Raw genomic sequence first — 13,702 nt, forward strand, 5'->3', positions numbered from 1 at the left:
TTTGATTTTTGAACCGACCACGAATTTGAAAAAAAAACGTGATGTAACCCCTTGCTTTTTTGTCGATTTTGGTCAAATTTTAGATTTTCATATTTTTGATGCCAATCGATAGTACTGATCCTTACGAGCTCAAAATGGTATAAAATTCCAAAATCTGACATTATTTGGCCGAGATATGCCAAAAAATCATCAAAAAAGGTTGATTTTGAAAACGAATCGGTTTTTGGTCAATCATTTTTTCTTACCCATCGATTTTGAATTTCTTTGAATGCCAATTTTTGGTAGGGATCCCTACGAATTCAAAAAGGGATAATATTTCAAAATCCGACAATATTTACCCGAGATATTCGAAAAAAACCATCGAAAAAGTTTTGGAACGTCATATCTCCGCCTGGAGCTATGTCGTTTTGGAACGTCATATCTCCCGCGGAGTTATGTCGTTTTGGAACGTCATATCTCCGCGCGGAGTTATGTCGTTTCAAAACGACCTTTTCGATTTTCATATTTTTGATGCCAATCGATAGTACTGATCCTTACGAGCTCAAAATGGTATAAAATTCCAAAATCTGACATTATTTGGCCGAGATATGCCAAAAAATCATCAAAAAAGGTTGATTTTGAAAACGAATCGGTTTTTGGTCAATCATTTTTTCTTACCCATCGATTTTGAATTTCTTTGAATGCCAATTTTTGGTAGGGATCCCTACGAATTCAAAAAGGTATAATATTTCAAAATCCGACAATATTTACCCGGTATAACATTTCAAAATCAGACGATATTTACCCGAGATATTAAAACAACATCATCAAAAAAGTTTTTGATTTTCGGAACGACCCCGATTTTGACAAAAAACGTGATGTAACCCCTTGCTTTTTGGTCGATTTTGGTCAAAATTTAGATTTTAATATTTTTGATGCCAATCGATAGTACTGATCGTTACGAGTCTAAAATGGTATAAAATAACAAAATCGGACATTATTTGGCCGAGATATTAAAAAAAATCATCAAAAAAGGTTGACTTCACAAACGAATCGTTTTTTGGTCAACAAATTTTTTTTGGCCATCGATTTGTAATTTCTTTGAATGCCAATTGATAATAGGGATCCGTAAGAATTTAAAAAGGTATAACATTTCAAAATCAGACGATATTTACCCGAGATATTGAAACAAAATCATCAAAAAAGTTTTTGATTTTCGGAACGACCCCGATTTTGACAAAAAACGTGATGTAACCCCTTGCTTTTTGGTCGATTTTGGTCAAAATTTAGATTTTAATATTTTTGATGCCAGTCGATAGTACTGATCGTTACGAGTCGAAAATGGTATAAAATAACAAAATCGGACATTATTTGGCCGAGATATTAAAAAAAATCATCAAAAAAGGTTGACTTTACAAACGAATCGTTTTTTGGTCAACAACTTTTTTTAGGCCATGGATTTGTAATTTCTTTGAATGCCAATTGATAATAGGGATCCGTAAGAATTTAAAAAGGTATAACATTTCAAAATCAGACGATATTTACCCGAGATATTGAAACAAAATCATCAAAAAAGTTTTTGATTTTCGGAACGACCCCGATTTTGACAAAAAACGTGATGTAACCCCTTGCTTTTTGGTCGATTTTGGTCAAAATTTAGATTTTAATATTTTTGATGCCAATCGATAGTACTGATCGTTACGAGTCGAAAATTGTATAAAATAACAAAATCGGACATTATTTGGCCGAGATTGTCAAAAAAATCATCAAAAAAGTCATATCTCCGCGCGGAGTTATGTCGTTTTGGAACGTCATATCTCCGCGTGGAGTTATGTCGTTTTGGAATGTCATATCTCCGCGCGGAGTAATGTTGTTTTGGAACGAAAAATCATCAAAAAAGGTTGACTTTACAAACGAATCGATTTTTGGTCAACAACTTTTTTTAGGCCATCGAATTTTAATTTCGTTGAATGCCAATTGATAATAGGGATCCGTAAGAATTTAAAAAGGTATAACATTTCAAAATCAGACGATATTTACTCGAGATATTGAAACAAAATCATAAAAAAAGTTTTGATTTTCGGAACGACCCCGATTTTGACAAAAAACGTGATGTAACCCCTTGCTTTTTGGTCGATTTGGGTCAAAATAATTAGTCAGCTCTGATTGATGCCGGCAACATCGACTAGCTGCGGTCTCCTCTAGCCGTCCTCCTCCCTTCTGTGCATTCCGCTCCTGCAGCTGCAGGACTGACCTTGGCATTGATTTGCTCCAAATTGATTGCATGGAACTTTCACAAAACGGGGTCTCAATCATTGACGACAATATATCAAATCCTGATCAGCATTAATAGAGGATTATATAGCTTCACAGATCCTTCTCTCTACAGGAAATACGTATTTCAAGATCGACCAAAGCGGACCCCTAAGTCATATAGCTGTCATATGAATGAGGCGAGCTTAAAAGTTTTTATATAAGCCACTTTTCTCGGTCTTTCAAGATATTCCTATCGAGCTAACAACATGTTTTCTGTAAGAGAAGTCTATTCTTCAATCAATTCTATTATTAAAGATATTACGAGCTTCATTATTCTTCTAAGATTATCTATCTGGAAATCGGACTATATTATATGGTTGATATAAGAATATTCGGACCACTTATGCAAAAGTGCAGGGTAAGGGTATTTTGTGAAGGGTATTAATCGCGGTCGTAACTACGTAAATTCAGTTGTTATCGATGCCGATATTTGTTATCGATAGGTCGGCGAAAATCGATTTTAAAGCTGAAATCATCATATAAACTTGCTCGCATAATTCACATCATTTCCACAGTTTGGAATGCAATGCATGGTATCAAGAAAGTCCCACTTTGTTAAGGAAGAAAATATGTCTAGAATTCATTCATTACCAAAAAATTAATTTCATATGACATTTTTTTAAATTGTTTTATTTATTGTAAATTTTTTTTTACATTTTCGACTTGCATCATTCAAATATTTTGTTTTATGCGTTTGAATATATTTCCATAAAAAATATTAAATACTTTTTAAATTTGTTAACAATAAATGTAGAAAGAAGAAGCACGTCTGCAAACATTGGTGATTAATCGGCGGTTAAATATTTGGCATCAGCTTTCAGGCAGTTCATCAAATTCGCATTTCGCTAGTTGTTTGCTCTTGAAATCCACACGACTCGCTTAAATGCATGCCGCATGCCGCATGTCGCATGTCGCATGCCACATGCCGTACTGGCTTTGCCATCAGTCATGCATGCAAACAGGAAGACGAAGTCGAGCAACTGCAGCAGCAGGCGGATGAGCAGCAGAGGGGAGGGTACGGGAAATGGCAATCAATCAGCTGGACAAACTATTAGAGCAAAAGCTCACTTAGCCCCCGCTGCCCCGCTGCCCCGTTGCCCCGCTGCGACCCCGCTTGCAGACTCAACGAGCTGAACTGCGTAATGGAATTGTGTATTAATTTGATATACATATACATATGTATGTGAGTGTATGTGTGTGTGTGCACGTAATTTATTTAGCATTATATACCCATAAACGATTTATATAATAAATTGGCAGCCATCTAAAATTGTCGGGATTGACGATGATTTTGTATTGTCGAGCGAACTGCAGCAATTAATGTGAGATCGCTCGCGTGGGGCAGACACACGATGCGTTTGCAACATTGAAACTTTTTTATGTGGCACCCACAGATACCGCACATTGAATACCCTACCCCTCCTCCCACCCCTTGCCATGGGGCACCACACACGATTTCAAATGCGCAGTTATGAGTTTGTCCTTGCACAGGAACAACGCGACGACAAGCGAAGGTTTCCGGCAATTGCCCCAGAGCAAGAGAGCGAAACGCTGGCGTTTGTACAGCGTGCGGCGTATGGATTTGCGAATACCCTGTAATTGCCATTGGATAATAATACAAACATAAAACAAGTAAGAGGCTCAAGTCGAGAACTCCCGACTTGGGGATACCCTGAACCCTCTTCTTCCCAACATCAAATGCATATATATATTCTATACCCATTTTTAATGGGTTCAGGGTATAAAAAAACGAATTGAGCACAAAACATAAAACGATATATGCTCATACATATAAAACATGTGCATAGATATCAACATACGCTGTAATTGCACGCAGAAGAGTATATTGATTTTATTACAACAAATCAGTCGAAGCTATTTCTCTTTGGCGCTTGCTCTCTTGATTGTTCCTTGTGCTGAGCTTGTCAGTGAAGAACTGGGATCGCTCTGGCTTAACATAAAGATATAAGTCATATTAAACTTTTAAAATATAAATCCAAATATATTGCAGACTTAATCAAAGCAATAGAAATTCAGCACAAATAAAAAAAATATTATAAAATTTAAAAAAAGTTAATCAAATCAAATGAAATGGAACAAGAAAAGATAATAAAGGGAAGGAAATTTTATTTTATTTCGTCAAGAAAAACTGAACTACTATACAAATAAAAATAAAATATATAAAATATGCATAAAAAAAAAAAACATTTAAAAATAATTCCTCTAAATTTTATCGCTCACTCTCAACTTTAATAATTTATTAAATTTACACATTTTAAATTAATTGAAATTGCATAGAAAAATAAAGCCACATACTTTTAGTTGCATTACCTTTATGTTAAGGCTACAAGATCTGAAGCGTACTTGGACAGTTTTTATAGAAATTGAAAATAAATAAGATCTTTGCTTAAGCCCTGGCTTGACATGTGCTTGTTAAAGCCCATGTTAGCTGACAAGCAGTTAGTTAATCAGTTTTGATTCAGTTGTCAAATGATGACATTTTGACTGAGGCGAAAAGACGTGCTTGAATTGATCGTAAAGGCAGGCTAAGCTACCCCTTAGTCATTCCCAAGATTACATGGTATAACACAAACGCTTGCTCATGTTTGCCTTGTGCGTGTGTGTGTGTGTGTGCGTGAAATTTCATTTGAATGTGTCTCAGTGGACAAATCAAAGTTAACGAAGCTTCAGCTGCAAATCTAGCTCCGACAGCTGCTGCAGGAAAAACAACGTAGCGCAGCGCAGAAAAGCGCACACCAAAGGAAAATTGAAAAATCAGCAACGATGCGAGAAAAACAATAAGAAAAAAAAACGAGTGGACAGACATGTAACAGTGCCTGCTAAAACTATGATAGGCAGCATATTTGCTGTACTTTCACTTTTCTTCTCCTCAATTAAGTATTGACGATATTAAATCAAGTTCAAACGTGCCGAGAACTTGATTAAAGTTGCATTCTACAAAAGCCAAACTTTTTACTACAACATTGCGCCACGCCCAGCGCATTTCGATGGGCTGCAGTTGTCAGTAGAATTTGCGGCAGGTTTCAAGTTGCAAGTTGCAGATTGCAGCGACGCGAACTTCGCTTGATTTGTGTGCAGGCGCCTTCAAGGTCACGCGACGTTTTGGCGTCTGTAAAAGGGGCTGAGGGGGGAAGGAGGAGGAGGAGGAGGAGGGAGAGGGCGCCAAAAGGGTTTAGGTGTGCACTTTGCTATGCGGCATTGTAGATTGGCCATAAATTCAATGCACTTGAACCGAATGCCCCCCCTGGGCTGGGGGCAAACGTCATGGTGGTCGGGCTCGAGAGCCTGGGTCGGCTGGGTCGGCTGGCCACAGGGCGCAATGGCTCGGCGCTTAATGCTTCCTTGTCAGCAGTTTATGCGTCGTTCGGCCATTTGCACAAATTGTTTATGGCCCAAATGCCCAAGAGCCAAGAGAAGCCAAACTGCCCCATAACAATGCCACATGGCCAAAAGGCCGAACGACTTTTATGTACGGCAAGGCAAGCCACTGTCCCAGCACCTTCGAGGCATTCACATCGCATTTGGGCTGTCACTTTTTATGACAGAGTTGCCACACTTGTGAAGACTTGCTTGATTTGTGATTCGAAATCTGGTTTTAAAGCGACATTATATTTGGCTAGATGCCAAATTCCCAAATGAGCCCAGATATAAATAAAACAAAGCTTTAAAGCGTATAAAGAGAAAACAAAACAGAAATGACAGCTATAAGCACAAATTTTACATTTTACAACGTATGTTATTCAGGTGGCAAATTTACTATTTAGCCTGCAAGTCAAATTTGGTCTTCAAGAAAAACATGGCAAGAATATAAAGTTTCTGCTAAACAGCAGATTCTTTTGAGTATCATTCGGGTCGAAATCCTGACAAATATTTGAGAAAATAAAGTATAAAGTTGAAGATTCGATTAAAATTTAATAAGAAAAAAGTAAGTTCCTGGTAAACACAAAAAGGCTGTTGTTGTTTCTTTACAAGTAGGAGTCAAAAGAACATCTTTACTCGTATAACTCTTATATTATTTAAAAATGATCAAATATCAAAGAACAAGTAAATAAAAAAACACAAACACAAAATAAAATAAAAAATGCAAGATATTGCCTTTTGGAAACCAGGAACATCTCGCTTTTAGTTAGTAAGTTTATCATTACCTGAACACTTCGCAGATTTTAATGTTTTTTTTTGGGTATCATTCGGAGCGAAAACCTCACAATCAACTTTCTGTTAAACAAAAAAACATAAAAAGTCTGTGGTTAGTTCCTTAAAGGTACGGCACGTACCTTACTCAACCAAAAAAAAAAACAAAAAAAAAATACATGAAAAAAAGTAAGAGGATAAAAACGGCATGAAGAAAAATATAAATAAAGAGTAGTCTGTCCTCGACGAGGCACCGAAGCAGACTGAGCCTCAAAGCAGTTGCCAACTCGAAAGAAGACAATTGTTGGGCATGGCAACGCCTACTTTGATGTTATACAAAACTTAGAGTTGGCAATGTTGACTCTTAAGAGTATGTTGATTGCATGAGCTAAGGATGACAGAATATCGGCTGAAGAATAAGGCCTTGAAAAATATATGATAAAATCAAGTGAAAATCCTCTATATGTTAGTGCTCTACTGGAAGATACCCTGTTCAAGCTTAGCTATTGTCAAGTGGCATGGTGTTAAGCTTTTAACAGTAGAGCCGAGTGAAAAGACATGTCCTTACAGTAACAGAACTGATCGAGACGCGTAGCTTTAACAGAGTCTGTTAGCTTAACGATGAGTCAGTGTGGAGAGAGGAGAAACAGACGGTCGTCAGTTAACAGATTGTTAACCGCAAAGTGGCCAAGCTAATGGTAAATTTACCACCTGATAAACGTGCTACTTATAAGAGAAATTATATATATGCTCTTACTGCTTGCTAAATCTCTAAATGTTTGAACAGATTTAACGCATTCTTATTCTTCTTCTGTTAAGTTATTTATTTTACTTATGCGATTCACTGTAAATATTCAAAACATCTTCAAAATTACAAAAATAATTTCCTTTATATATAACAAGAGGGCTGACTCTTCATAAAATGTGAAACACATCTCAAATGAATTTTCACTTTTGGTTTGATTTTTCGAATATTTGCTTACTTTTGTGTGGAGCACGCAGAAGGAATCATCACCTACCCCATAAAGTGTATGGCATGTTATTTACAATCAAGACAATCTTCACACTCAATTTCAATACTTTAGAATGATTTGCGAAATAGTTAAAGACTGTTGCAGCGTCACGATTATAAAATAATATAGGTACGCAGCGACTTTTGCATGCTCTATGCCAAGCCAGAAGCAGGGATGAAAGGTAACTGCTGTAAATGGAAAGGGTATATCTGGGGCTCTAACTGGCCGATAAACGTTATCAGAGCCATGATTTCAACAGTTTAACTGACTGTTGCAGCAGCTACCAGAGCCTTATCTGGGAACTGACCTATGTGGCAGATAAGCCCAGCTACAGATTGTGGCTGGGCATAAATACGACGATTGTATCAATTCAAGCAACAGTCGGAAAAGGGAATCGCTGCTGGACAATATGTTTCTGGTAACAATAGCTCTGGTCGTGCTGCTGGCGTCTCTGGGCTATGTGTTCCTCGTCTGGAACTATGGGTATTGGCGTAGGCGAAAGGTGCCCGGTCCGCGACCCTCGCTTCTTACCGGCAACTATCCCAACATGTTCACAATGAAGCAACATCCTATAAAGGATCTAAATGAGATCTATTGGTAATTGTCGCGATTCTATAACCTTCCCTATAGAGGATTCTGTCTACATAGACGACTCTCTCCTTCCCCAACTGCAGCAAATACAAGCAGCAGTATGATGCCGTTGGCATTTATGCGTCCCGCTCCCCCCAGCTGTTGGTTGTCAGCCCGGAGCTGGCACATCGTGTATTCGTTACGGACTTTAAGCACTTCCACGACAACGAGATAAGCGCCTTGGTGACCGAGAAGTCCGACTTCATCTTCGCTAACAATATCTTCACAATGACCGGGGAGGGCTGGAAGGAGCGCCGCTCCGATCTAACGCCCGGTCTAACCATAAGTCGCGTAAGCCTTCTGAGCACTTTATAAATGCTTTTTCATCTGCTAGCCGTGCACTAAATCAATTCAGGTCAAAGCGGTTTACCCAGTGACCAACCAGGTGTGCAGGAGGTTGAACGAATTCATACGCAAGCAGATCCGCATTGGATCGCCGGACGGCGTCAACAGCAAGGATGTGGGTGCTACATGGTTTAAATATCGGAAAGTCCATTTATCTCAGTTTTTTACGAACAGCTCAGCCTGTGCTTCACCACCGAAATGGTCACCGATGCCGTTCTTGGCCTGAGCGCCCAGAGCTTTAGCGAGCGGCCCACGCCGGTGTTGGCAAACATAAAGGCTCTCTTCGAACAGCCCTTGTCCGTGCTGCTGAGCTTCATAGCGGTGTCCGTGATACCCTCACTGCGCCACATCATAAAGCTGCGTTTTATACCCAAGCACGTCGAGGAGTTCTTTGTGGACTTCATGCAGGCGGCGGTCGGAGCGCGCCGTGGAACGCAATCCGATCGCGTTGACTTTCTGGACTACATTCTACAGCTGGCCAAGAAGAGGAACCTGGCCGCACGACAGCTAACCGCCTACTCGATGACCTTTCTGCTGGACGGCTTTGAGACAACGGCCTCTGCGCTGGCCCACACGCTGCTGCTCCTGGGACGGGATGCCGAGGCACAGCAGCGACTGCGCGAAGAGCTGCAGGCAGAACTAAACGATGAGGGCTTTGTCGCATTCGATAAGCTGGTCGAGCTGCCCTTTCTGGATGCCTGTGTTCACGGTATGTATAGGATTACTTGCTGCTGCTGCTCTCACAATAACTCGGTCTTACAATTCCAGAGAGCCTGCGGCTATTCCCTCCACTTACGGTCTCTAACAGGCTGTGCACTCAGCCCATCGAGTTGCCCAATCGGAACGGACCCAATTTCATCATAGAGCAGGGTACCACCGTCCTTGTGCCTCACTCCTGCTTTATGCTCGACGAGGATTACTTTCCCAATGCTCATCAGTTTCAGCCCGAGCGCTTTCTGGAGCCTAATGCGGTCAAAATGTATCGTGATCGCGGCGTCTTCATGGGCTTCGGTGATGGTCCCCGCATCTGCATCGGTACGTAATGCCATCATTGACCTGTTCCCATTTCATCCAATACTCACACTCCTTGGCTGGCTGCAGGCATGCGCTTCGCTTTGGCCCAGATAAAGGCAGCTCTTGTCGAGATTATTGTCAATTTCGATGTCAAGGTCAATTCCAAGACACGCAAGGATAACATGTTTAGTCCAATTGGAATTGTGACATCCCTCGAAGGCGGCATTTGGTTGGATTTCGCCGCGCGTCAATAATCGCAATAAAGCAAGAACGAATTCTAAATGTGTTTTCCTATCAGTTCAACATAACCCTTTAAAACAATGGTACGTATAAAATAAATTCTCTCAAAAATTCTTTGAAAATGAGCTTGAAACAGATCTAGAAGCCAAATTGATCTAAATGCCAAACCATGAACAACAAGTAAGAGGCTCAAGTCGTGAGCTCCCGACTAGGGGATACCCTGAATCCTCTTCTTCCAACATCAAATGCATATATAAATTCTATTTTAGAAGCTATATGTCAAGTTTGAGGACTCTAACTCTTATTATTTACCAAAATTGCCCAAAAATACGGACGGACGGACGGACGGACGGACAGACAGACGGACATGGCTAGATCGACTCCGCTATTGATGCTGATCAAGAATATATATACTTTATGGGGTCGGAGAAGCTTCCTTCTGCCTGTTACATACATTTGGATTTTGCACAAATACAATATACCCTTATACCCATTTTTAATGGGTACAGGGTATAAAAAAAACGAATTGAGCACAAAACATAAAACGATATATGCTCATACATATAAAACATGTGCAGATATCAACATACTCTGTAATTTCACGCAGAAGAGAATATTGATTTTATTACAACAAATCAGCCGAAGCTATTTCTCTTTGGCGCTTGCTCTCTTGATTGTTCCTTGTGCTGAGCTTGTCAGTGAAGAACTGGGATCGATTTTCGCACTGACCTCGATTTTGAAAAAAAAACCTGATGTTTTGGAACGTCATATCTCCAAGCGGAATTATGTCGTTTTGGAACGTCATATCTCCAAGCGGAGTTATGTTGTTTTGGAGTTATGTCGTTTTAGAACGTCATATCTCCAAGCGGAGTAAATAATCGATGTGCGCATATATTCAAAACTGTTTGTCCTGATTGATTGATTGATACACGCTGACTGATTGACTGGTGATCAAAAATAGATATCTGAAAGTCAAAATTACGGTGTAAAATGTTTGAGAAGATATCTTTAGGTGGTTTCGGTTAACAAATATATATTTGTAACCAATTTTATTAAGGGCCACCCAACCCATCTGCAAAGGCATAGAAAACCCAATATCAATGTCTACTATTCGGTATATTCTAATAATTTTGGGTGTTCTTGAGTTCAAAACAATTTTCACTTGAGAGCCAAAGAACCAAATTGCGCATCAGCTGTAAATCTGAGCCCTGGCTTCATTCAGAGTCTAAGCGAATTTCTGCTTCTTCAGCTTGCTGAAGCCGTCGCTCTGGTTCTTGCGCTTGACTGGGCCCCAACTGGAGAAAGGTGCTGGCGTCTGTTCCCTGAGGTTGGCCTTTGCCAGCTGGCGCAGTGGAGTCACCCGACCGCAAACATTCGGGCACTGCGATTGCTGTCCGACGGCCAATCCCGGCGTTCCCAGTTGATTTTGCAGCTGCTGCTCCATGGCGAGTCTCAATCTATGCAAAGCAAGGACAAAGCGAATTTTGAGAATCTAATGCATACACAACACTTTGCAGAGGGAGAGTTCGACTACTACAAAGAGTTTTATTAAAAAAAAAAAAAAGAAAGAAAATTGTATTTCTGGAGTTGTGTTCAGTGTCGTTGCTTAATAATAAATGCTTGAGCTTCATGTGATGCTTAAGTCATGGGCTTTTAGATCCAAAAGAAGTTTCCCAACTGAAAAGATTTATGATTAGAAAAAGTAATCTCAATGAATAGAATTTATGTACATATAATATATAGATAGCAAAGTACGACAGTAGATTTATGGAAGGGGAAAAACAAGTTCGAGGACCAAACCTAAGCTGTAAAGAGATCGTGATAAGATATAGTAACAATCCATTATTTACCTCCACTTAAAGCAGCCTAAAATGCATAAAACTCAATTGATTTTGCTTCAAATATAATTGTTTCAATTTAATTCTTGAATTTAATTGTATATAATTGTTGTTTTTATAATTTCGCTTTGATATTTGTAGTATACGAGTATAATATAGTATATATATATATATTTATATGTATATAATGTTCTCGTGCCTAATCGCACATATACATCTGTGTATTTCTTTTCATATATATATATGTATAAATATGTAATTAAAAGATTTTGCCTTTGGTTTGTAAAATACAATTTGACAAATATATTTATATATATGTAGATGTATGCATATATTCGCACTTTAAATTTATATATAAGTATTTGTGTGTTTGTATTTGCCATTTTTGTAGCTTAGAAAAAAAAAACCCTTTGGTACCCTTTCTAAATTTGGAACACGTTTTTCAACAAATTTTTAGTGGGGATATTCCGCAGCCCAAGTAAACTGCTGAAACTTGAATCTGGCACACATGATCGCCTGAAGATTTTTGCCAACGGCGTTGCCACATTTTCATTTTATTTTAGTTATACAACACTGTCAAAGCAACAAGGGGGCTGCCACACAGGCAGCTTTTATGCTCGGCAAAGTTAGCCTGTGCAAGCCCACATTTGACTGTAAAAAAAAATGATGTCTAGCGTTGCCACACTGTTAGCTTAACCAAATGTTAGTGCACTTGTCAACACTCAGTTATTGAATAAAGCTCACTCAGAGCTAGGGAATACCCCTTTAGTACTTATATATATAATACATATGCTTAGCTATTAATATACAGCTCCAATGTGCCCAATAGCTGAATCATTTGTATATTCAGAGATGTTTTATAGCTTGCATTAGGTTTTTGATTTAGCTTTAGTTGCAGTTGTTGTTTAGGTTTAATTAGTTGTTCCGCATAGTTTGATCTAGACTTTAGTTGAGTTTTTACATCATACAGATACGTATCTTAAAATATGTTATGTATATATATATCTGTGACATTAGTTTATTTAGTTGGATGGGTTGTTTATTTGTTTAAAGCTTTCGTTAGTCATACTTTGGTTGTAGTTCTTGTTGTAGTTGTTGTTCTTGGTCAAAAGTTAGCTCAGTGCTTACAAATTACAATACTTAACGCGCAGTTCAGAACAGATGTAGATAAATGTATATATATAGTTATATATATAGATAGATAGCTAGATAGATAGATAAATAGTTGGTTAGGTAGAGTAAAACATCTATGCAAAAGTCAAGTAAGTAGACAACGAGAATATTAAGAGACAGCTGGTTAGCCCAGAGTTAAGTTAGTTAAGTTATATATATTTTAGGATATTTGATGCAGTACAAACTATGTAGAATTCAAATGAGCGAAAAGGGAGGCCAATTGACTCGATAGAAATGTAAAAGACTTTGCCATAAAAGAGGACAGCATAAATAGCTAAGAGGCAGGCTTCTAAGTCAACTAAGTCGTGCTATATACAAAGAGCTCCCTACTGCATTTCAATAAACGAGTATAATTATTTTTTTAATTTTATGAAACTCGAATCATTTATTCGTTGTTTTTTTTTTTTTTTTTTTTTTTTTTTTTTTTTTTTTTTTTGTATAGTTACTTTGATTTATTTGAGTCTACTTTTCGTTTCACTTGTTTCTTTTATGTGTACTTTTCCTTGAGTCTCGTTCTCGTTCATTCTATTCGTTATAGTTCCGTACTCGTTAGTTCTACTCCTTAGAGCACCGTTCTCATTCGTTCCTTTCGTTCAGTTCGTCGATGTCCTGCCTTCATTCGTTACAATCCTGTTCACGCTGTTTCTGTCCATTAGAATTCGATTCTCGTTTCGGTTTCAGTCTAGCTCGCAACATATATTCTATAACTGAACGAGAAACGAGAACTTGGTGCATATGTATGTATTTGATGAGTCATTAAATGGAACTTAAACGAACATTACAATCAGCTCGAATATGTTAATATAGATACAGTTAAAGATACTTGTAGTTGGGATATAGCAAAATATGTACTCGTATGTGGGATATATTGAGCATTTGCAAAACAACAATCGACATAAATGTTTAGCACTTAATTTCATTATTTTTCTTATAGATATATCGAAATAAACTGGTGTGTGCGAGTTGTTCTTTGGGAGACAGTTACGAGTAAAGGTAAATATA

At 38.4% G+C, this 13,702-nt stretch overlaps 1 protein-coding gene across 1 annotated transcript; it reads left to right on the forward strand.

Moving 5' to 3' along the window:
• The first annotated feature begins 7,854 nt into the window (after positions 1–7,854).
• On the forward strand, positions 7,855–9,706 carry LOC115768983 (probable cytochrome P450 28a5). The gene is made up of 6 exons (XM_030713698.1): positions 7,855–8,057; positions 8,135–8,381; positions 8,446–8,550; positions 8,610–9,144; positions 9,204–9,470; positions 9,537–9,706. Exons 1-6 carry the CDS (start codon positions 7,870–7,872, stop codon positions 9,701–9,703), a joined length of 1,509 nt encoding a protein of 502 aa, XP_030569558.1. The 5' UTR covers positions 7,855–7,869; the 3' UTR covers positions 9,704–9,706.
• Positions 9,707–13,702: the final 3,996 nt, after the last annotated feature.

This window comes from Drosophila novamexicana, unplaced genomic scaffold (genome assembly GCF_003285875.2).
Source record: "Drosophila novamexicana strain 15010-1031.04,08,12 unplaced genomic scaffold, DnovRS2.1 tig00002146-arrow-arrow-pilon, whole genome shotgun sequence".
Classification (NCBI taxonomy): Eukaryota; Metazoa; Arthropoda; class Insecta; order Diptera; family Drosophilidae; genus Drosophila; species Drosophila novamexicana.

Bases quoted from the DNA above. Each gene is read 5' to 3' on its own strand.
- LOC115768983 (XM_030713698.1), top strand. From the start codon at position 7,870: ATGTTTCTGGTAACAATAGCTCTGGTCGTGCTGCTGGCGTCTCTGGGC. The intron at 8,058-8,134 runs GTAATTGTCGCG...CCCCAACTGCAG, and splicing joins GATCTAAATGAGATCTATTG to CAAATACAAGCAGCAGTATG. The intron at 9,145-9,203 runs GTATGTATAGGA...TTACAATTCCAG, and splicing joins TCTGGATGCCTGTGTTCACG to AGAGCCTGCGGCTATTCCCT.